Below are 25,683 nucleotides of genomic sequence, written 5' to 3'. Positions count from 1 at the left end.
AATCAATATTAAAAGCATTGATTACTCCTTCCTTTTCTAATGTTAATTTAGGGAGGACAATGAAGGTTGAGACTTGTATGTAGGATTAAGGTGAAAATATCGAAACTTTTAAAACATTTAAAATGTGCAAATTTATCATTTTTGCAGAGTGCCTAATAGCTTAATAATCAAAGTTTTAATCAATTCAATGATTTTTTAATGGATGCAGTCTGCAAAGATTTCAAACTGACAGCAAATTCTAGATTTCTATGTTTACTTATTTGCACATGCATATTCCAGAAGTTACAGCTAATCTTTAAGGCGTAACAGTAAATGCAAATAGTTTAGCATATTACAATCTTAAAATCTAGAACTAATAACTCAGACTCTAAAACACTGATTTGCAAATATATAGCACCTCTAGAGTGCCAAAGGTACTTTGCAAAGTATTAAACTGAGGTTCAGCCAAAAATGAATGCCAAGTCAGTGGAAGAAATAATAGCTGTAATGACCAATAACTGGAACAATCCGATATGTTCTAAGTGGGCCTCCGGTACAAGAGGGAGACGGAAACAAATTTCAGAACACACTTTTTAGTTACCTGAAGACACAGTTGCCAGTGGAAGGGAAAAAGGAGGGTCAGAGAAATGGCAAAGTTACAGGTTATAAAGGACTGAGATTAAGAAGAAATTTAAATACAAGAAGAATTTTAAAATAGAGGAGCTGAAATAGTCAGGAACCCGCGTAAGACAGCATGAAATTAGGAGAATGCTGAGTCGGACCAAGTGCTGGATAGGGCTTGGGTGGTTAAAATAATGGATCTGTTTAAGTTAGCAGAGGGTGGAGGCTCAACTAGAACAGGTTAGTGGCCAATTCTGGAAGTGACATAGGATGTTTAAGAGTTTCAGCTGGGATGAGATATAAAAATGGTGAAGTGACTGTAGTCCCAGAGGACCACAGGGTTGATCGCTCATGAGATAGACTGAAGAAGTGGTGGCTTAACCGCGGGGGGGGGGGTCATCACACACCTTAGGCAAGGGGAAAGAGGGCGAGAAGAATAAATGGAACACAGCAATTTTTTTTGTCTATCTGAAGGGATTAGGAGGCATTTTCATCTTGCATAAAGCATTGAGGAAATCCAGAACTCTGCCAAAAGACTGTGGATACTGTGTCAATTGAAACCTTAACATGGTGATCACTAATCTTCAATATAAAACCACATTAAGATATTAGGAAAAGGTGGGTTTAAAAAAGTTAACACTATGGGAGACAGCACTTACACAGGTGTACAGCCCATTTCTGTTTCTACCTCTCTGTGATGCAAAGACCACGTTTCTTCATTAAAAAGCAATTCTTACTTCATCCCTACTCCAAGTCTTCCTCCTTGTAGCCTGATCAGCAACTTCAAAAATTCGAGACCTGGAATCGCTCGGTCTGCCATTTCCAGCTGTTGGTTTTATACATGGCACTGGTGGGATTTTTCTAAAGTTCAAACTTTCATCAAAAACACGATCAACCAGCTAATCAGGAAAAATAAAAAAAGTCATTCAAAAAAAGGCCAAAATTATTTGTTTTGTTTAAAACACTGTGTAGATTTATAGTGGATTATATCTGCACTAGAAAAACCTGAAGGATTTAATACATATTCCCCGAGCCCTCATTTCTTTAGGAAACAGTTGTCCCACATTTAGTGACAAAGTCTGACTGAGATAAAGGCGCACAACACTCCTATTTTGGAAGTCTTAACTCTCTTTTGAAATAATTACACCAACTTTTACTTTAATAGCATGGACAGTTAGATCATCTCTTGGTCCTTCAAACCTTTCAGTTAATGTCAGCAGCGAAACCTGGCTGAGAACCTTCAACCTGCAAGCTGAATGTAGCCCAATGCTAGATTTAATCTGACTTGCTGATCTTAGCAAGATCCTGAGTAACTTCCCTGGGTAAAACCAGCAGCAAATAAACCTGAACACGGTTAGTTTCAGTATATGTTTTGCTGAAAGTGACTGCAATTGAAACTTTGCAACCTGACTGATCAGATGGGTTACAGTGAGAAAATTTCCTCCAAATATGATCTTATTGTTTAGCTTGCAGTATTAGTTCTTTAAAGCTACCAGATTATTTTCATGATTTGGAGATGCCGGCGTTGGACTGGGTGTACAAAGTTAAAAATCACACACCATGTTATAGTCCAACAGGTTTAATTGGAAGCACTGGTTTTCGGAGCGCTCCTCCTTATCAGGTGATCAGCTGATGAAGGAGCGAATCTCTGAAAGCTAGTGTGCTTCCAATTAAACCTGTTGGACCATAACCGGACGTTGTGTGATTTTTAAGATTATTTTCAGATGTACTTGATTTCTTATACAGCTACGGATGAAGTGGTGGGTTGCGCAATGGGACAATTCCTGGCAGGTGGGGGCTGGAAATGCAGTGAGTGAAGTTAAGGGGGGCATGGGATGGAGTTTTCATGTAAAAACTTCAATGATAGTTGTTTGAATCTAGAAATATGAAGAGAACATTGTTTCCAGACAGAATTCAGTGTCAGTTTTTACTGTGGAGAAAGAAATATAGGCTAGGAGAACTCTGAAAATAAATATGAATGTTTTAAAAAAAATACAGTTCACATTCCAGAAGAGAAGTGCTGGAAATCTTAGAAAATATAAAAGGAGGATAAATCTCCAGGACTGAATCATCCAAGATGGAGGATGGGAAAAACATCTGGCTGTAACAGGCTGTGCCTTATATTTTTGAGGTATTTTGGGTGTTGGAAGTGATTTTTTTTTTTTAAATTCCAGGAGCTGCAATTATTGTTTTATATGCTGTTTTACAAATACATTAAGGACAAAACGGTAACTAGGGAAAGAATAGGGCAACTTAAAGATCAGCAAAGTGGCCTTTGCGTGGAGCCACAGGAGATGGGGGAGATACTAAACGAGTATTTTGCATCAGTGTTTACCAAAGAAAAGGACATGGTAGATATACAATGTAGGGAAATAGATGGCAACATCTTGAAAACTGTCCGTATTACAGAGGAGGAAGTGCTGGGATGACTTGAAACGTAAAAAAGTGGATAAATCTCTAGGACCCGATCAGGTGTACCCTAGAACTCTGTGGGAAGCTAGGGAGATGATTGCTGGGCCCCTTGCTGAGATATTTGTATCAGTGATAGTCACAGGAGAGGTGCCAGAAGACTGAAGGTTGGCTAACATGGGTGTGTAAGAAGGGTGGTAAGCACAAGTTAGGGAACTACAGACCGGTGAGCCTGACGCTGGTGGTGGGCAAGTTGTTGAAGGGAATCCGGAGGGACAGGATTTACATGTATTTGGAAAGGCAAGGACTGATTAGGGATAGTCAACATGGCTTTGTGCGTGGGAAATCATGTCTCACAAACTTGATTCAGTTTTTAATGAAGTAACAAAGAGGATTGATGAGAGCAGAGCGGCAGATGTGATCTACAAGGACTTCAGTAAGGCGTTCGACAAGGTTCCCCATGGGAGACGGGTTAGCAAGCTTAGATTTCATGGAATACAGGGAGAACTAGCCATTTGAATACAGAACTGGCTCAAAAGGTAGAAGACAGAGGGTGGTAGTGGAGGGCTGTTTTTCAGACTGGAGGCCTGTGACCAGTGGAGTGCCACAAGGATCGGTGCTGGGCCCTCTACCTTTTGTCATTTACATAAATGATGATTTGGATGTGAGCGTAAGAGGTATGGTAAGTAAGTTTGCAGATGATACCAAAATTGGAGATGTAGCGGACAGCAAAGGTTGCCTCAGGTTACAACGGGATCTTCATCAGAAGGGCCAATAGACTGAGGAGTGGCAAATGGAGTTTAGTTTAGATAAATGAGGTGCTGCATTTTGGGAACGCAAATCTTAGCAGGACTTATATACTTAATGGTAAGATCTTGAGGAGTGTTGCTAAACAAAGAGACCTTGGAGTACAGGTTCATAGCTCCTTGAAAGTAGAGTCGCAGGTAGATAGGGTAGTGAAGAAGGCGTTTGGTATGCTTTCCTTTATTGGTCAGAGTATTGAGTACAGTGGTTGGGAGGTCATGTTGCGGTTGTACAGGTCATTGGTTAGGCCACTTTTGGAATATTGCGTTCAATTCTGGTCTCCTTCCTATGGAATAATGTGAAACTTAAATGGGTTCAGGAAAGATTTACAAAGAGTACTGCCAAGATTGGAGGATTTGAGATATAGGGAGAGACTGAATCGGCTGGGAATACTGTACTGTGGACACAACATCTGCTGCTCCTGAATATTCCAGTTAGAGAAACAAGGGAAACATGTGAAACTTTGAAACAACAGTTGCAAGTAACCTTCTGTTCTGGAGAGGGAGAGAAAAGAGAAGGGCAGATAGTCAAAGTAGGAAAGGAGAAACAGAACATGGAAAAGGATAAGTATATAAATGGACAAAAGGAAAAAGGTGGAGAACAACACTGCAGGAGGATGAAGAAGGAAGGGAGAGAGGGGAAGGGGGAATGCCAGTGGATAAGGCAGGAGAACAAGAAATAAAATGAGAAAAGGGCTAAACTAATAGACAATTGATTGACAATTTTCCTCATTTTCAACTATTTTTTTCCATTTCAGATTTATTTTCAGTCATAGTGATTGTTAATGTTTTGAGGATTTAACAGGGAGGATTATTGAGGGCAACGCTGTTGATGTGGTTTAAAAGGACTTTCAAAGGGCATTTGATACAGTGTCAGACAAGAGGCTTGCAAAATTATTGCTTATGGTATAAAGGGGACAATAGTTACAACATACACATGGAATCAGTTGAGTGACAAAATAGAAGCTAATGTTGAAGGAATTTTTTTCAAAGCTTTCTTGGGCAAAAATCTGTGGCCCAGATTAACATGTGAAACTTTGAAACAACAGTTGCAAGTAACATCACCTTCACTGCAATCAGACAGACTCACTAAGGTAAAGCAACATCATCTTCATGGTATGTCAACAGAGGGCAAGTGGAACATTTCAATTTTCTCCTAAAAATTAAATTCAATGTTGTCCACTTATCACTGCCACCACCATGAGAAAAAAGGACCCCCTCCCCCTGATTTAAGTTCTGATGATAGTTGCATTCAGAATATTGTTCATAGCAAAAAAGATATAAAAAATAAATCTTTGTTTTCAAATTGGTTATCAAACTTAAGTTGGGATAAATTCAACAAATCTTCCAGTGTTAAAAGGTGAATAGACACTCCGTTTTAGAAATATTTGTTTGTTGAATGACTACACAGTATAAGTTTCACTAATTTAGACAATAAATTGCAAAATGTAACCAAAACTAAATGAGGACAACTTTGTGTCAAATATGGCTGTATATAATTGTAGTGCTTTACAACAGGTTCCCCATGGAAAGACTCCATTTTAAATGGCCAATATTGAAGAGAATTCAATGTTTTGCCACAAATCCTCTGTGGGAAAGCAATGCAAAAACAAGAAGTCCAGAATATGATACGGTGAGTAATGAACTCTTAAAGTTATGATTTATTTTTAAGGTGTACATCAAGTACTTTGTCCAGATCAAAATCATTTTATTTAGCAGAAGTGGTAAACAGTCTCAGCAACAGCACTGTGACAATTCATTTTTGGTCACACCATTTGTATAAATAAATTTGGCAATTTTGAAAAATTTACCCTTTTTAACACCTAAGATTACATCTGGAAAGCGCCATATTGCATTCTGATCAAGTGACCTCAAGTACAATCACACTAGGATGCATGTTCCTGTATTTAATCCTGGGACTTTATTCGCAGAAATCCAATTACAATCCACACAAGGTTGAAATATTTGGTGTTGCAAAGAATAATACACAATAAACAACAGTTCAGTCTTGAAGATGATTGAAATTTTCAATTTTGTTTAAGATTGAATTTACAGAATAGGTTTGCAAGGGAGATTGCAAGGACAAATTTCAACCTTATTCCTTCATGTAGCTATTAAAAGCCCTGTCATTCCACAGTGCACATTAGGTCAAATAGCCTAAGACCCCAAATAGGCACCATCAGAATTGGGAATGTGTAGAATGGAGGCTATAATTTACAGCACAAAGTGCATGTTGCTTTTTCTAGAAATATTATATTTCAACACTTCTATAAAATAAAGAATTTGGTGGTTGTATTGCTCTAATCTGTAGATTTGGTAGCATTTTGTAAAATGTTTCGTAAAATATTTTACTATTAAAAACAATTTACACAAACATTACACACAATCACCAACATAACTTGATGAGGTCCTACATGGAGCTAATGCCCTTACAAATGGTAAGATGAATAACTAAGTTAATTAGTGAGGGGTAAGACAAAACAAATCTTCCAATGTTAATGCAAAATACGATAAACACTTCAATTTTGCCATCAATTTTCTAACTTCACTTGAGCAACTTCTCAAAATTTTGATATAAAATTTCATGTTGAAATGCAATTACAGGAAATTAATGTAATTGTACATCAAACATTAATTAAATAATTGAATCAAATAGCCAAGAAAATACAAGGAAAATGAAATGTGTTTATAGTACTCAGGATGGAAAGCTAGAACAAAAAAGGAAATAAAAAAAGCAAGAACCTTAGGCATTCCTCCATGAAGGTCTCCTACCTCTTCCCTTGTGTCAATGGTTGAACCAGGGGTGGTGGCAGCAGTGCTTACTGTGGTACTAGGGGCAGTGCCCGACGAACTCACAGAATCTATCTCACCTGCCACATCATGGATTTCACGTGCAAGGATGGCCAGATCCTTGGCCAGATCTTGACTGATCCTGATCATGAGAAAAGAAATGCACACCAAATCCTGAAGAATTACCCATTACAAAGATTATAAGCATTTGTCCTGTAATAGCTGACTTTTAAAAAGAAACATAATCCAGTTAACCTTCAAAAGAAATGCTACTGAAAATAGGGCAACCCAGGGCTGTTTCCAGTGTCTGCCTTATTTATGTAATGCAAATATTACAGGTCAAGTACTCAGTCTCATCAAATCTTTGAAAGAAATTGAAGCTCCACTTATAATTAGGAACTGCTACTCTAGTTAGGGGATCTTTTGAAAACTCCCATTTTGATTCTCGAAATCCTTATGTTGAAATTAAAGAAATAAATCAATCAGCAAGACAGAATTCTGAGCTTTTAAAATGACAAAGCCAAGAAGAAAGGTTGAGATTAAGCTTTAATTTAGAAGTTGAACATCTTTCAAACAATGGGAATATTTGACGCAGAAAGTATCAATTAACCTGTTTAAGTGTTATTTGTTAGCCAAACCTGGATGTCACATTTCCGAGTGCAGATTCAAAGCAACAGATTGAAATGATGGACTTGCGGCAAGTTGGTAGACAAATGCATAAAATTAGTGTCAATTTTTTAAGTACAGGTTTCTCTGAACGCCAATAACTATAGCCTCAGCTGCCTTAATCATCTCATCAAAGTTAGGAATTCTTTTTAAAGAAAAACCTATTTATTCATTAATGGGATGTGGACATCATAAACTAGGCCAGCATTTATTACTCATCCCTAATCGCCCTGGAGAGGATGGTGGTTAACAGCTTTCCACCTCTGAAACAGGCGGAACTTAAACTGAAGCCTTCTTGAATCACAATGTTGAGGTGCTGGTATTGGATTGGGTTGGACAAGGTCAAAAACCACAACACCATGTTTAGTTCAACAGTCAAATAAATCTCTGTTGGACTATAACCTAGTATCTTGCAATTTTTGGCCTTCTTGAATCACTGCAGTTTTCGAACGATAGAGACACTCAGTGTTGTTAGGAGAGGAGTCCTGGATATTGACCCAGCGAGAGTTAATGAATGGTGAGGTAGATCTAATTTAGGCAAGTGTGGGGCTTGGAAGTAAGCTTGTTGGTGGTGGTGTTTCTACACATCTGTTGTATTCTCCTTTTAGGTGGTAGAGATTGCAGGTTTGGAAGGTGTTATTGGGCAAACCTTGAGTGATGGCAGTGCATGTTGTAGAGGGTACACATTCCTGACAAGTGTAATGATGAAGATGATAGTGTTGAAGGTGATGGATGGAGTGCCAATCAAGCAGACTACTTTTACTTGGATGCTGGTGAGCTGTGTGTGTTGTTGGAGTTGCACTCATCCAGGCAAATAAACTATTCCATCACATTCCTGCTTGGGGCTTTGCACATGGTGGACAGACATTGGAGAGACAGATGGTATGATACTCACAACAGAATCGCCACTTTTGACACAAGATGGCGAAAAGGTCATTGATGAAGCAGCTGATGGTTAGGCTTAGAACACAATTGTGAAGCATATCCATAGTGATGTCCTGGGGCGGAGGTGTTTGGCCTTTGACAACTTCTTGTGTGATAGGTATGAATCCAACCAAGAGTCTTCTTGCTGATTTCAGTTTTTATGGGCTCTTTGATGTCAAGGGCTGTTACTCTCAACTTACCTCTGGAGTTTATTTTTTTCATCCACTTTTGAAGCAAGGCTGTACTGAGGTCAGGAGCTCAGTGGTCTTAGCAGAACCCAAAGTGAATGTGAGTAAGCAGGTTATTCATTTGCAATTATGCCTTCGATCAGTTTACTGATGATCATGAATAGACAGATGGTGAGGTCATTATTCAGGTTGGATTTATTCTGCATTTTGAGCACAGAACAGACCTGGGCAGTTTTCCACATTTTGGGTAGATGCTAATATGAAAGCTGAAATAGAACAGCCTGACCAGAGACACAGCTCGCACTGGAGCTCATGTCTGCAATATTATTGCTGGAAAGATATCAGGGCCCATAACTTTCTGCATTATGTTGTGTCAGAATACATCATCAGGATGAGTGGACATTCCCTTTGCAGATTTCAGGTGGGGCAAACATATTTGTCCAGCAACCAGAGTTCCTGGGCTAATCAACAGATGGCTTCCTCCCAAATTATGTGGGAGTCTTTGGATAGATGTAGGCAAAATCAAGGACCTTCATTACCAAAGCACTGATGTGCCATTTAAGAGCACAGCTATAAAATTCTGGAAAATTAACTAGGAGCTTCTGGCGGCAGAATGCTGACACCATGTCCACCTGTGAGCAGACCTAGCCATTAGAGTCAAAAAGTGTGGCACTGGAAAATCACAACTGGTCAGGCAGTATCTAAGGAGTAGGAGAGTCGACATTGAGCATAAGCTCTTCATCGGGGGCGAGGTGGGGATGGGGGTGGGGGAAAGAGCTGAGAGATAAGTGGGAGTGGGAAGGTAGCTAGAAATGTGATAATTGGATGAAGGTAGGGGTAATGGTGATAGGTTGGAGTGGAGGGTGGAGCGGGTAGGTGGGAAGGATTACCTATCCATCTTCCTTCCCACCTATCCGCTCTACCCTCCACTCCAACCTATCACCATCACCCCCTTGCCAACTTCACTCACCTATTGCATTCTTAGCTACCTTCCCCTCAGACCTCCCCCCATTTATCTCAGCCCCCATACCCCATATTCCTGATGAAGTGCTCAAAATGTCAACTCTCCTGCTCCTCAGATGCTGCCTGATCAGCTGTGCTTTTCCAGCTCTACAGCTTTTGACTCTGATCTCCAGTATCTGCAGTTTCTTCTAGCCCTAGTTATTAGCTGTGGAACTGTATAGTCAATTAGAGACTTTATTAATATAGATTCAATTTCTTTTGACTGGAATACTGCAACCTCATTTTACATCCCTGTAAAGTTCGAGGCTTCTAGAGGGCGAAGTCATCAGGGTTATACCTGAAGTTAAAGACAGTTTTAGAATAATATCAATCCACTAAATCTAGTAGAAGTGTCAATTTCGAAGCAAAGATGAATTACTAGATGATTTCCAGTATTTTGGTCCTGCCTCTTAATAACCTTCATAATTAATTTGGAGTGAAATATAACTGGAGCTGTTTTCAATTGATCCAAGGATCATATGGACTAATAACCCAGAATTTAGATCAGAGGGGTGCTGGAAAAGCACAGCAAGTCAGGCAGCATCGGAGGAGTAGGAAAATTGACAAATCAATGATTCCTGATGAAGGGCTTTTACCACGAACGGCAATTTTCCTGCTTCTCGGATGCTGCCTGACCTGCAATGCTTTTCCAGCACCACTCTGATCTAAACTCTGGTTTCCAGCATTTGCTGTCCTCACTTTTGCCTAATAACCCAGAAGCCAGATAATAATGCACACAGTAACTTCATTTGTCATTTGAATTTGAATCTAGTTTAAAAAATATCAAAAATAACCATCTAGCTGTTGTTGCACAAACATGAAGTGAAACTTGTTGTCCTTCTCAGTCTAGCCTGTGTTTGATTCTAGATGCATTGATTCAAGTGTCCTCTGAAGTGGCTTTTCAAACCACTCAGCACCCAAATTACATTATTAATTCAAGAAGGTTCACCACCTACCATATGCAGTACATAATAACATATTACTTTTATAGATTTTACACTCAACAGACTGTTAGGATAAAAAATTCAACACAAACATGTTACAACATCGCTGGTTGTTTCAGTATAGAAGGTGCCATGTGATAATGAAAAAAGGTGATCTCACCTAAAGTCAGGATTGGCTTTCTGAAAGTTGCACCTCTAATTAAAGCATTAATTTGCACAGAAATCAATATTTAAGTAGGAATGAGGTTCCATAGGGCCTTCTACATCAGAGAGGAAATAATTAAAATATTATACCTGTGCCCTTGAAACTGAAACAGAGTTCTTCCTGTACTTTACATTGCTGAATTAAACAGCTTAAAATAAATTAGATTTTAAAAAAGGAGTAAAAAGGAGTACTGTTAGATGACAAGCACTATCTAGTGGTAGCAATTGGTCAGTAAAGCTGGACACCCATGGCAGTCTGCACTGACTGTCTTTTGTCACTAGATGGAGCCCAGGGCCTCAATTTGCATTCAGCAGTGAAACAAGGATCTAGAAACGGAGACAGCAAAGGCAAGACCGAGAGCCAAAAGTTAACAACATACAAGGCAGTGAAAGGGTTCGGTGGGAGACCGGGCTGAGGTGCAGCAAGTTGGGAGACAAAGCCAAGGGGAAGGGAGGCAAGGCAGGAAAACAAGAGGCCGAGAAGCAAGCCTGGGGTGAGACAAGTTCAGGATGGAGCAAGTTGGGAGACAAGGCCAGGAAGCAATGCCAAGAAAGAGGAGAGATCCCTTGTCAACAGTCACGGCAAAAGGAACAGGCTGCCTGGAATGCAGACAGTGCAGTATTGAATGTTGATGTGCAATAGCAATCAATCAGTGATGATCACATATACAAATGAACCAAAACGAAAATGATGACAATACTTAAAAACAGATACCATGAAATAAATAACTATAAAATGAAATAATATGAGTACAGCTACATAAAATGAGGACTACTCATGTTAAAACAATTATGTAAGAGCCTTTAACGTTCCAAGATTAGGATTAGACATGCAGAAGGACAAAAATAAAATCAGCATTCTAATAACGTCATTTAGGCAAATTTTAATAAACCAATAATGTATAGTTGCTACTTTTTCTTCCTTGCTTTCATGAGTCACCAACATTCCCTTCAAAGGAGCCAATGATGTAATTTTCAAAGCATATAGGAAAACAATGAATTATAGAACTTGAAAAGTTAATCTCTCCATGACTTGGAGAGAGTAACTCAGTTGGGGGTGGAGAGAGGGGGAGCGAGCGAGAGAGAGATGTTGTCAAAGCTTGTCAAGTCGGCACCCTCAGCAACAGATCTTTGTTTTTGTCAATATTTAAATTCAACAGGAACACATTGAGCAATCATACAATAGCATCTTCTGAACGACTCAAGCACAATTGCTGAACAGTTTGCAGGAAATGTTGGCATCTAAAGAGTAATAAAAATTTCTAAGGCTGGTAGAATGCACATATGGGAAAGATATTTTGATCTTTTTTATATTTCATTTACAAAAGATATTATAACTTTTATGAAACAGACTTCAAATTTACACAACATATAAATTTGTAATTTTAAAAGCTAAGCTGCGAATCTAAATTTATAATATGCATAACTTTACATTGAAGTTAGCTCGATGAATAACTGTTATTGTTCTTAAGATACGTATCTAGCAAAAAAAGCACTGCCAAATTTAATCATTTAAATTTTACCTTGGTTATCTGTATTCCAGTCGCAGTTAACTGGCTTTGGGAATGGCTCTGCCATTCAATATGATCATAGTTGATTACCCAACTCAGACCCCAGTTTCAGCCTTTGCTTTGTACCCTAAGAATTATATTTAATGTTTTCCAGAAAACATTTAATGTTTTGGCCTCAACTGCTTACTGTAGCAGAGAACTCCACAGATTCACCACTTTCTGGTTGAAGACATTTCTCCTCATTTCAGCCAATCAAGTAGCTCACCCCATATCCAGAGACTTTACCCCAGTTAAGGACTCCTTGACTTGGGAACATCCTTTCTGTGTCGTCCTATTAGAATTTTATATGATGTCTTCCTAATTCTTTTAATATCCAGTGAATATAGTCCTAACATTAAAATATAGGAGCAGAATTAGGCCATTTGGCCCATTGGGTCTGTTCCATTATCCATGGCTGATATGTTTCTAAACCCTATTGTCCTGTCCTTTCCTCGAAACCCTTGATCCCCTTATTAATCAGGAACCTCTCTCTGTCTTAAACAGACTCTATAACTTGACCTTCACAGCCTTCTGCTGCAATGGTCCACAGATTCACCACCCTCCGGCTGAAGAAATTTCTTCTCAGTTCAGTTCCAAAAGGTTAATCCCTTCATCCCATCAGGTCTTTGTTTCTCTTACTAGTGGAAATATCATCTCCATGTCCACTCTATCTAGGCTTCTCAGTTATTCTGTTAATTTCAGAGAGACCCCTTATCTTTCTAAATTTCATCAAGTACATACCCAGTGCCCTCACATGACAAGCCCTTCATCTCGAGGATTCTTGATACTCAGGACCCCCTCCAATATCAGCATGTCTTTAGGTACGGGGCCAAAACTGGTCACGATATTCCAAATATGGTCTAATCAGAGCCTTATACAGTCTCAGCAGTACATCTTTGGTCTTGTATTCTAGCCCTCTTGAAATTAATGTGAACATTGCATTTGCCTTCCTAACTGCCAAATGCACCTGCATGTTAATCTTCAGAGAATCCTGAACTATAATTCAAGTCCCTTTTTGCTTCAGATTCCCAAAGCCTTTCCCCATTTAGACAATAGTCTATATCTCTACTCTCCCTATCAGCATACATAACCTTTCACTTTCCCACATTGTATTCCATCTGCCACATCTTTGCCCACTTCCCGAGCCTGTCCATTCCTCAACACTACGTCCTTCCACTTATTTTTGCATCATATACAAACTTTGCAACAATCTGGCTCCTTTGCCCAGATTGTATTACATTAACAACCCTGCATAACTCCACTGGTTATCAGTTGCCATCTGTGAAAAAGACCTCTTTATTACATTCGCTGCCTTTTGCTAGTCAGCCAATCCTCTATCCATCTCCCTAACACCATTGGCTCTTATTTTATGCACACCTTTCTGTGCATCAACTTGTTAAAGGTCTTTCGGAAATCCGAATAAATCATGTCCATTGACTCTTCTTTGTCGAACTTGTTTGTTATCTACTTAAAGAATTCTAACAGATTTACCAGGCATGGCCATCTCTTGATGCAGCTGTGCTGATTTAGCCTCATTTTACTATATCCTTAACAACAGATTCTCTAAAATTGTAACAACAATCACTTCCAAGTATTCCGTAATCTTATTCTTAATAATGGACTCTAAAATCTTACAATCGACTGAGGTCAGGCTAACTGGCCTATAATTTCCTGTCTTCTACCTCTCTCTCCCTCCTTAAAAAGGCATGTTCTATTAGCCATTTTCCGATTCTCTGGGACTCTCCCTACGTGCAATGATTCAACCCCAGGACATCAGTGGACTTCAACAGTTTCCTCATTGCCCCTTCCCCACCTCACCCTAGTTCCAAATTTCCAGTTCAGCACTGACCCATGACTTGTCCTACCTGCTTATCTTCTTTTCCACCTATCCACTCCACCCTCCTCCCTGACCGATCACCTCCTCCACTCACCTATTGTACTCTATGCTACTTTCTCCCCACCCTCACCCTCCTCTAGCTTATCTCTCCACCTTTCAGGCTCTCTGCCTTTATTCCTGATGAAGGGCTTTTGCCCGAAACGTTGATTTTACTGCTCCTTGGATGCTGCCTGAACTGCTGTGCTCTTCCAGCACCTCTAATCCAGAATTATAATATTATGTCTAGTCAAGCTTCTCCCTCTCTAACTGCAGAATGAATTCTACCATATTATGGGCACTGCCTCTCAGGGGATCCTTCAAATTAAGCTCCCTAATCAAGTCTTCCTCATTACACATCCCCAACTCGTGAATTGCCTGCTCCCTAATGGAGGTAAAAACAATGACTGCAGATACTGGAAACCAGATTCTGGATCAGTGGTGCTGGAAGAGCACAGCAATTCAGGCAGCATCCGACGAGCAGCAAAATCGACGTTTCGGGCAAAAGCCCTTCATCAGGAATAAAGGCAGAGAGCCTGAAAGGTGGAGAGATAAACTAGAGGAGGGTGAGGGTGGGGAGAAAGTAGCATAGAGTACAATAGGTGAGTGGAGGAGGAGCTACTTTCTCCCCACCCCTACCCTCCTCTAGCTTATCTCTCCACGCTTCAGGCTCTCTGCCTTTATTCCAGATGAAGGGCTTTTGCCCGAAACGTCCATTTTGCTGCTCGTCGGATGCTCCCTAATGGAGTCTACCACAGTAGTCCCAAAGAAAATCGTGACATTCTACAAATTCCTCTTCGCGCAATCCACTACCAACCTGATTTTCCCAGTCCATCTGCATAAATGAAGTCCCTATGATTATTGTAACAGAAAAAGTACTTAAAGATCCTGATTTATTTTCTCCCCAAAATCCTAACTACTGCCAGGAGGTCTGTACATAACTCTAATCAGAGTCCTTTTTCCCTTTGTGGTTCTTCAACTCTACCCACACAAATTCTACACCTTCTGACCCTATACCACTTCTTGCTATGGATTTAATTTCATTACTTATTAACAACGCAACCTTGTCCTCTCTGCCTGCCCTTTCAATAGAATACATTTCTTTGGATATTTAGTTTCAAGCCCTGATCCCCTTGCAGCCACATCTCTATGATACCCACATTATAAAGTTCCTGCTTTGCCTGCCCCCTTCTATAGTTGTCTCCTTATCTGCTGTGCTCGAAGTTGGGTGCCTGAACTTTTCTGTACACTTGTCTTTTTACTTATTCTTGAAATTTCATAACTTTGGCTGGGCACTCCCACCCCAACCTTAACTTTTTCTACAATTCTTATCAATGCTCTGTACAATTGCAGCAAATCATCCCTGCTCCTTCGTACAAATCCTCTCACTACAAAGGCCAATATATCATTTATCATCTTCACTTCCTGCTGCATCTGCACACTTACTTTCAGCAACTGGTATACAAGGACATCCAGGTCTGAATGAAATGCCCCCTTTCCTAATCTAATGACGTTGAGTTAAGAATCTGCCTTTCAGTATTTGCTACTTAAGTGGATAACCTTGCATTTACCCACATAATATTTCAACTGCCTTTGCATTTGCCCACCCTCTCAACATATCTTAACTGGTCAAAATTATCTCTGCATCCTTCTCACAGTATATTCTCCTACCCAGTTTTATCTCTTCTGCAAACTTATTAATGATTTAGATAAGGGAACTAAATTTATGCTGTGAATAGGTGAGGTCCAAGCACTGATCCCAGCAATAACCCACAAGTCAGTGTCTGCCACTCAGGAAATGACCTGTTTATTCCTGTTCTTTGTTTCCTGTCTGCCAACCAGTTCTCTGTCCATGTCAGTACACTACCTCCAATTCCATGTTTAATTTTACATCCTAGTCCTGTAGAATGTGAAAAACCTTCTAAAAGTAAAAATAAACCATATCCACCTTCTCCCCTTCTCCAATCAACTCTACAGGTTAGAAGATCCTCAGAAAATTTCAGCATATTTGTCAAACATTTGTTTCCTTTAAATCCATGCTGACTTTCTGATCTTGTCACTGTTTTCTAAGAGCTCTACTATAATGAACTCTAGCATTTTCCCTCTAATGTCATTCATTTTTTAATTCCCTCTACCTTCCTTTATCGCTCTACCTTTTTTAAATAGTGGGGTTACACTAGCTATCATCCAATCCACTGGAGCGGTTTGAGTCAACAGAATCTTGGACGATGGCCACCAATGCATTCAGCATTTCTAAGGGCACTTCATTAAAGTCTTCCTCTGGGATGATGATCATCAGGCCTTGGCATTTTAAAATACTTTGATCCTATCAATTTCCCCCAAACCATTTTCTTACTTATACTAATTTCCTTTAGTCCTCTCCTCTCACTAGACCGTGTTCTCCAACATTCTTGGGATGTTATTTATGTCCTTATTTGTGAAGACAGAACCAAAATATGTAGTTAATTTGCCTACCAACTCTGACTCCCATTATAACTTTCCCAGTTTCTGACGGAAATGGACTTCCATTTGTCTTCAATAATATTTTTCTCTTCACATACAAACTGATTTTAGAAGATTTTAATATAGGTATGTTCCCCACAAACTTACTCCTGTTCTATTGTTCCCCTAGTAATGAATGTCTCTTTCCTGTAATCGAAACTGCTACCAATCCTCTGGTCTGCTGTTTTTGTTTGTAGCCAATTTGTTTGTCCCTTCCTTGGATCTAATACTAATCTATCAATTATCTGGATCAAAGGTGCACTTCAACTGTGGCAGGGCTCAATTTGCTCAGCTAGTTACATACAGTAGCATAAAATGACGAAGTAGCTAAGGCACCAGTTGGAGGTCACTATCCATAGTCAAGCCTAACTTGGATTGATTAAAAAAGGCCAAAAAGATGATGATTGGAACTGAACCCATTAGATTCCCACTTCCCCAGTCAACTTCTTCAGAGTTATTAGTATATACCTCTGGAGCAGTGGGATTTGAACCCAGGCTTCCTGGCTCAGAATGTAGTAATGGTAGTACTACAGCTCCACAAGAACTCCTTTCAGCCCATTGTTACTGATTAATTAATAGTTACAGAAATAAGAATAGAATATAGTCCAAATTATAACATTAACTCAATTACATTACAATGGTTATCAATAAAATTAGAACACAGAACACCTACTTTGATATTGAAAGATACCTGGCAATTTCCTCACTGTGAGCAGTCCAGTCTCTTATGTAGTCATCCTGTTCCTTCATTTTGTTTTTCAGGAGTACATTGGTAGTTGATGCAACGTTACTGTTCTGCGGTTTAGTGCTTCTCAGTGCTGTACTGGTGCGTAGGCGGGTATGCTTAGGTGAACTACGATTCGACCCAAATTCATCTTCAGAAGTTGAAGCATAATCTGTAGGGAAGCGCCTCCATCGTGGACCTTGCAAAACAACTAAATATATAAGCAGCAAGGACAATTTTTGTCTACAAACGTACAAAAGGAAATAAAATGAATGTTCAATAAAAGAGTTACAAACATGTCTCTGTACAGCTTGATCATGGAAGCATGATTACAAAGTATCGCCAAATATGAACCTCAAATTACTTAAATACCATAATAATATAAAACAATACTTAGATAATTATAGCATACAAAATGCAAATTATGCTACATTAAATAATTAAATATCCTAGAAAAGTTGGAAAATAATAAATGATACAAAATAAAAACATCTTCTCTGCAATGTTTATTAAAAATTGACTTTTTGCTTTGAAAATGAAATCTCAGTGGAAAAAAAACTAAAACAGTATAACACTGAATGAAATTTAACTATGTATAGATGTTTTCTTTTCCCATTTGACCAATTGCCAAACATTTTTATTAGAATTGCATGGAGTTTACCTGATGAAGAACAGTGTCCTGCCATTGATACTTTAACTTTAGAAGAATCAGGCATTCTTGAAATACTATTAGCACGAAGTCTAGGAGAAACTTTGCTATCCATGGTTGATGTACCACGCAAGTTACTCCGAACAGAAGAGTCTCCACTTCGACTAACACCACTTCTAGTTACAGTTGCTTCAGAATCACTACGAGCCGATATAGAACCCAGCCGGTTACGTCGTGGTTGGGCAAGGAGGTCTAATCTAGAGGGTGTTTTTCTGCCTGAGGGCGGTTTCGATGTAGTTGAACTGGTTGTGGATACTTCAGACACTACTGAAACTTTATCAACATCTGCCAGTTCAGTATCTGATACATCGCCAAGGCGTGCCCTACGTAAAATAGATGCCCTGGTTGGCCGAGGCTTGGGCAAGGCAGTTGATTTGCTAGCTGAACTAATAGCAGCAGTTTTTGACTTGGATAATTTATTGCCCTCCAGTTTGGAATGTAATAGTTCATCTGTGGATGTAAAGGATGTCCTCCCTTGTGATCGGCTGGAATAGGTCTCTTGATCTGAAGAAAGAAAATCGGAGATAGTAGACTGAGGAAAACTTGATGTTTGGTCATCATCTGTCAAGTCAAAAGATGCTTGTCTTGCTCTGCCAGTGGTCTGTACAGGTCTGCGAGGTTCAGATCTAATGCCAAGGTCAGAAGCACGACCTTTAGTTTTCTTGTCTGCAAGCTTGTCCTTAGCATTGGTTGCAAATGTCTTCGACAAATCCTTAGGCGATTTTGTGAAACTCTTCTCCTTGTGAAGGTTACTTAGAGTTCTTCGTTTTTGAAGAGACTTCTTTTCTGCGTCTCCACTAACTAAGCTAATGGTACTAGCAGTGTCAACATCGGATTCAGGGGAAATGGAATCATCCCTGTGATAGCTTGGGGTTTCATCACCACCATCAAGCTTGTTCTCATCCTTCAGTTTTGCCTCGAGAAAAGCCATTACTGATTCTGTATCCTTTAACAAAATTGTAGTGTCAACTGTGGATTCTGTCCCATTAGAACTACTTCTCTCTCTACTCCGTGTGGTTATAGATGCATCACCTGGTGACCCAGACTGCTTACTAATCCGAGGTATAAGCTCTAAAGGTACATTACTACTTGGCTTTTCTATGGTGAAGCTTCCTTGTCTGACCAAAGGCCTGGGAGAATCCTTTCTTTCTGTATCCCCACCTTTAGGAGTCTGTCTTCTGCCAGACTCTTCCGACTTCTTCTGTTTTGTTTCTATTTGCATCTCTGCTTTGTCCAAAGTGCTTGTGGCAGGTGTTTGCCTGCATTCCCGTACATCAGCTTTGTGCGAGGCGAGTTGCCTAGGTGACACTTCTCTGCTTTTGTCACTTTGGCTAGCAGCGTTAACCAAAGGTTTACTTGTAGCTGTTGTTTTAGAAGAGCCCTGTTGGTACAAACTCTCTTTATGGCCCTGCTGTTGAGTTGTAGGTGAAGACAGTCTTGTACCTGGTATTCCCTTGATAGTCTCAGCTTTCACTTTAGTAGATTGAGTGCAGCTGCTGGACTGAAACACTGCACCTTCCTTGCTGTTCATTGTCTCACTGCAAATATCACCAGCACTATCAGCTTTGATAGCAGAGCCGCTCTTTGACCGGCCTGTCTTAGAAATGCTGCTAGTGTGCTCCCTTTGTTTGTCTTTCTGATGAGGTGGAGTGGTAGTTTCTTTTTCAGGAAGCTCAGTGTCTTGTTTTTCATCGACTTCACGTCTTGATTTTGATAGGTTTAAAGTAAGGGAACCTTTTGATTTCAGGCCCTCTGCCGTTTTATCCTCTGTTGGGAGTTGGGGAAGTGCTCGTCTCTTTCTCTCTGCTGCACTGGCTGATGCAGTTTCTGATGTGGTTGATGTGCTTTTTACTGAGACACCAGATTCACTAATGTTTGCATCTAGCAAAAGAAAAATTCATTTTATATTGCAACAAATTTAACTTTTTAAAAAAAAACAACTAATATTAGGAAAAAGAATCATCAATAGACCTTCCCTAACACAACCACACCACGAGGTGATGTGCTTCGCCTTCCAGTGGGAAGTCTACAAGTGTTTTTGCCAAAAATGTATGTTTGGACTAATCCTGGCTACTAATCGGAGGCATGACACTTAAAGATTTAGTAACTGTTTAATGAAAAGCTGACAGTCTGTTAATTCCACAATTAATAAATTTTCTTTTTAAATGGAAAAGGTTATTTGAATTATCTGCAAAATAAAACTTCTTGCACAGTCAAATATATTGTTTCTGCTAATTTTCTGCCTTTTCTATCATGGTTTCGCATGAGTTATTATTTCTGCTTACTTTGAATGGCAGAGGTAATGTTTTTGTGCCTGTTATTCTGCTCAGATATAAATAATCTCAAAACCTAAGGGATGGAGTTCAAGAAAACGTAAACACAGGTGGGGCAGGGACCATGAATGGATTCATTTCTGGAGAAAATGCAGATCCAGATCTTAAAATTTTTAAAAAATGTTAACATCACAGGTGAATTAAGTTTAATAAAAGAACATTGCAATTATTTAGAATCTGATTGTTTTAGAATGCTATGGATTGTTTCAGATGCTGTGGTAGAATTTGTCAAATTATGAACAGAGCATTTAATGCAGGTTTTTGGATGTAGATTGGCTTGAAACCCACTCTGAGATGGAGTTAGAGAATCAGATAGGCAGGGCAAAGCTGTATACTTCTAATAATATTTGTGTTAACATTATGACAAATATACTGTATGTGCTTTATTGAATGGCCACTTCATTTGTTTCGAGAATTTTCTACTCGCCAATCATATTACACAAAATTTCTAACCACAAACTCATTTGACTAAAGAAGTCCTAAATAATTACATTCTAGTATAAAATATCCTGAGACACAGGCATCCAAAATTAAATTTACTACCAAAGACAAATAGAAACAAACCCTCACCCCCCAAAATAATTTCCAAACACATCAACCCATTATACTGATTTGCAAGATCAAGGTGGCAGGTTAAAATGGCAAGCAACTGGAAGGTCTGTGTCTTGCTTGTGAAGCAACTGGAGGTATTCCACAGTTAGCCAGTCTGAAGTACCTTGGCACCACAGAACAGCCCATTCTCTTTTTTTTTGCAATCCTTCTGTGTAAATAAACAATTTCAAAATTGCTAAGTAGTGTTATTTTTAAAATGTTGACAGTTTCCCAATATGCTATGTTGACACCCTTGCACATGTATAGCTTTTATTATAGAAATAGGTTAATCTTTAAGGTGCCATTTTGACCAGACTTCAAAATCTGATAAGATTGTTTTATTACATCTTCAGTTTGAAGCAGGAACAATGGGTCACAAAATGAAGGTGAATGAAATTAAATAGCTGATGATTCAGTTACCACAGAATTCATACAAGTGGGACTGAGATCTACCAAATCATTTACAGTATGGCTAGTGAAAGCAGACGATCATTCCCTATTTTTGGTGGGGAAGGAACACAGGTAACAAAGTCAATTTAGTTACTGGTAGTAAGTAGCTGGTTCACATTAAATGCAAACATAGTGGTTAAGACTTTTATATGTAAAAGTTTTACTTGGTAATTTGCTCCTCATTATCATCATACAGAAAATGAAGACTTCTATAAAACAAATGTTATTCTGAAAAGCATAGTTAGATCTTAAAAATACTGTTACCCCCTAATGCTTTGTAAACTATATAAAAATACATTCACTAATTATACTGCTTCCTACTTCTATTTCATCTATCTTTCAAATACACTATTTTTATTGCTGTATGAACTTTGCAGATTTTCCTACAGAAAAAGTAAGGAACCTAATAAATGGACTCATGTTGTTCTTCAGCTAGCCAAAAGACGCACAACGACATTGAACAGGAGCAATCTGAACAATTTATCTACTAAGCTTCTCTTTGGATTTGATTTTTGTTTCTGGTAAACTTTTACTGCAGTCCCTCCATAGTCAGATAAGGAGACCAAAACTGCACAAAATACTCCAGACACTGTCTCACCAAAGCTCTGCACCATTGCTGAATGATATCCCTCCTCCTCCACTCAAATCATTTCACTATGAAGGCCAACATACCATTTGTTTTATTACCTGCTGCAGCTGCATGCTTACTTTCAGTGACTGGTGACAAGGACACCTACGTCTCATTGCACCTCCCCCTTTCCTGTCACACCAACACTGATCAAATTGATCACAGTTACACAAATGTTTAACCAAAAAAAACATACTAAAGAACTGCCATGTTTGAACTGCTTATTGTACCCATCTTTAGGATTATTAACAAATGGACATGTAGCAAAGAATCATCAGGTGATTAGTTACCTTGTTCATGAGTACCAAATGTTGCTGGCACAACATCGTTAGCAGCTAAATGTGCCCATTGGGACACCCACCTAGGGGTGCTGGATGTAAAGGAACCTTCAGGTTGAGTCTGAAAAATAAAAGGTATCAATAAAATTAACAAAAAATGTTAAACTCCAAAAGGAATTGAGTTTTTTGTTCAAGTGTCTGATCCATTTATTTAACAATTAGTATTAGAATGGAAAACTTATTCACACTTGCACTAGAACTCTAACTCCAGATAAGCACCTCTGAAATTATGGTTCCTCAATGCTCAGTTAGTCACAGCACACAGTTTTTAATAGAAAAACTTCACTGAAGACACGAGATACACTTCTAATTCTCGAAAGACAAATATTAAATGGCTGTTCAGAACGGAATGTCCCCCACCTAGAGTTCTGTCCCCTTGTCACCGTCAGTGCTTCCTTAAATCCTAAAAATCACACATCAGGTTACAGTCCAACAGGTTTATTTAATTTGTTGAACTATAATTTGTTGTGCGATTTTTAATTTTGTCCACTCCACTCCAACACCAGCTCCCCTACGTCATTCTTAAATGCTGTTCAACATGGAGGAGTACTGATACCTCAGCTGTGCTATATGCAGTAATCATGTTTCCCTGCTCATGTTTGACCTGATGCCATATGACTTCAAATGTTGAAGACTCTAAGGAGAACTTCCTTCCAAACTGTGCTGCCAACTCTGCTGGGTCTGTCTTACCTATGGGACAGACACACTCTGGAACGGTGGCATTGTTAGGGGATATTGCAGCCAATGTGTGATTCTGGGTGCATGCCCATGTTAGGATATCGCTTGACTAATCTGAGACAGTTCTCCAAATTTCAGCACTAACCCCTAGATGTCAGTAAACAGAGGTTTGCAGAGTCAACAGGGTTGCGTTTGCCTTTTTGTTTCCCATGTCTGGTTTGATGTCAGGTGTTTCAATCAGCTTCATTTATTTTGAAAAAAGCTTTCTATTGGTTTGTTTAAGAAGGGCTTATGCCCGAAACGTCGATTCTCCTGTTCCCTGGATGCTGCCTGACCTGCTGCGCTTTTCCAGCAACACATTTTCAGCTCTGATCTCCAGCATCTGCAGACCTCACTTTCTCCTCAAAAGTTTATTGGACCATTTCAGATGGCAGTTAAGAGTTAATGACATTGTTGTGGGTATAGAGTCACATGTAGGCCATACCCAGTCAGAACAGTAGATTTTCTTCCCTGAAGGACATTAGTGAACAAGATGAATTTTTATGACCATCTTCATGACCATGGTCATCAGACTTTATCAAAACTTATTTAATGAGCTTCAAACACTGGGTCTCTGATTACTAACACTGACCTTCAGACAGTAATCGCCTGGCGCAAGAATTTGACTACTGAAACACCTTATCTTCAAGCAGAGTCAGCAATGGGAAACACAGACTCATTATGTCCCAAAGAACAGTATTCACTACACGTCATCAGGAGTTCCAATTTTCAATATCCGTGCCTTATCAAAAGATATTTTATAATCCTTACAAAAAAAGTCACAACATCAACTATAAGCAAATATGTTTCTAATAAATTATTGATTTTTCAACTGAATTATGATTCAAGAAATAAATCCCTATCAAGGAACAGTTGCATTTAAATCCCTACAGCACAATTTACCCAAAACAAACAACCTAAAAATCTTGAATGCAGTAGCAACTGCAAGAAATTGAGACCAAAACTGAAATCATTTGTGGACTTTATCTAATTTAATTACATTGATCATTAGTCACTGTAGACTTCAGGCTCTCTGCCTGTATTCCTGATGAAGGGCTTTTGCCCGAAACGTCAATTTTACTGCTCCTCAGATGCTGCCTGAACTGCTGTGCTCTTCCAGCACCACTAATCCATAATATACAATGGTATATCCATCTTCCCAGTCCAGATTTTGTCACAGGTGCAAAATAACAGTTATATTTAAATCAGAATAAAAACAACATCATAGGGGTGCTCTCTCATTAAAGAGCACACAACCAGTGGAGGTTTAACCAAAAATGATCTACCTCAGGTGAGGGAGGAAGTTGAGAAGGACAGCCCTTCATATTAACCTCAGCTGGTGCAGGAATTGAACCCACACTGCTGGCAATATACTGCACTGCAAACCAGCCATCCAGCCAACTAAACTAACAAACATCGAAGGAGGTAGTGGCATTAACACTGGATTGTTAATCCAGAAAATCAAGTAATGTTCTAGGGACCAGAGATTGAATCCCGCCATGGTAGATGGTGGCATTTGAACTCAATATAAATCTAGAATTAAGAGTCTAATGATGACCATGAATCCATTGCTGTTTGCTGGGAAAATAATATTTACTTCACTAATGTGCTTCATGGAAGGAAAGTGTTATCATTACATGTGACTCGAGACACACAGTAATGTAGTTGATCTTAACTTCCCTCTGGGCAAGTGTTACGACCCAGGGTAAACCCCTCTGCTAAGTTAAACCGGACACAGAATCTCATGCCGTAATCGGTTACATTTCGAGAGGCAAAGAACTATCCCAGATTTGACTATTTAAAGTAAAAATTAACAATTTTTATCTTAAAGTCCAAAAGAGATCATTAAACAACTATTTATAACTCGTTTCTCTTAAACCTATCTTTTACCTCCCACTCTACAATATTGGTTTGATTTTTTAAAAACCGATTAAGATTTACAAAAAAAAATATTAAAGCGAGTCATCTTTGTCAATTCTCCTTTGTAGATTTTCTTCTGTTGATTTTTCTCTAGGTCAGCTTTAGTGTTCTGCTGCACAAATTTCTTTCGAACAGGTACCTTTCAGACCGCTATTTGGCTAGCAGTCTATACTGGTTGATTTTCCTGGCAGTTCGCCCCATAACTGTTCAAAATATCTGGTTTTATATCCCAAAACATCAGATCATTTCACTGGTTTGATGTCATCAAAACACAAAATTCAAATTCGACTGATATTGGTATCTTGAGGCATAATTTAAACTGATTGGTCAACTTTGAATGTTGTATACCATGGCAACTCAGCTGCACTATTGGTTTCACAGTCAAACATTACATTTTAAATTCTTTCAGCACACTACGTGCCCCTCTAAGTCCGTGTCAGCTTCCAGTCTCTTAAAAGGTACAGTACACACCTACACCTTCATAACACAATTAGGGATGGGCAATAAATGGTGGCCGAGTCAGCAATGCTCTCATCCTGTGAATGAGTTAAAAACCCTACCTGAACAAAGCAAATTGGAAAAATTAAGAACTTGAAACTTGCAGTTATTTTTGCCTCCCAAATTTGAGGAACTCTCAAACATCTACAATTACCTAAATGCTGTCAGACTGCAAGTGCTGCCTAAAAAGAGGCAAACCTTGCAAATGCAGCAAATAACAAGACATAGGAAGAAAAGAATAAATTATGCAGAAAAGAGAAAAGATTCTAAGAACACCACATGAAAATAACACATGAAGCAAAAGCTGTCAATTACAAGAA

The 25,683-nt window shown here is 39.1% G+C and overlaps 1 protein-coding gene across 15 annotated transcripts in view; it reads right to left on the bottom strand.

Moving 5' to 3' along the window:
* Positions 1 to 1,304: 1,304 nt before the first annotated feature.
* The window catches only part of cep170aa (centrosomal protein 170Aa), a 134,156-nt gene continuing 109,777 nt past the window's right edge, over positions 1,305 to 25,683 (bottom strand). For 8 of the 15 annotated variants that reach the window (XM_043695457.1, XM_043695454.1, XM_043695465.1 and 5 more), the window contains 5 exons: positions 22,181 to 22,289; positions 17,841 to 19,769; positions 17,129 to 17,390; positions 6,555 to 6,744; positions 1,305 to 1,499 (listed from right to left, as the gene is read on the bottom strand). In XM_043695457.1, the coding sequence (XP_043551392.1) occupies positions 1,320 to 1,499; positions 6,555 to 6,744; positions 17,129 to 17,390; positions 17,841 to 19,769; positions 22,181 to 22,289 (2,670 nt within the window). In that variant the 3' untranslated portion in view covers positions 1,305 to 1,319. Of the gene's footprint in view, positions 1,500 to 6,554; positions 6,745 to 10,037; positions 11,773 to 17,128; positions 17,391 to 17,840; positions 19,770 to 22,180; positions 22,290 to 25,683 lie in introns of those variants that run through there. The other 7 variants (XM_043695464.1, XM_043695468.1, XM_043695462.1 and 4 more) reach the window with 6 other exon arrangements.

Source organism: Chiloscyllium plagiosum, chromosome 9, assembly GCF_004010195.1.
Source record: "Chiloscyllium plagiosum isolate BGI_BamShark_2017 chromosome 9, ASM401019v2, whole genome shotgun sequence".
NCBI lineage: Eukaryota > Metazoa > Chordata > Chondrichthyes > Orectolobiformes > Hemiscylliidae > Chiloscyllium > Chiloscyllium plagiosum.
This window is presented reverse-complemented; position numbering and strand designations above follow the sequence as displayed.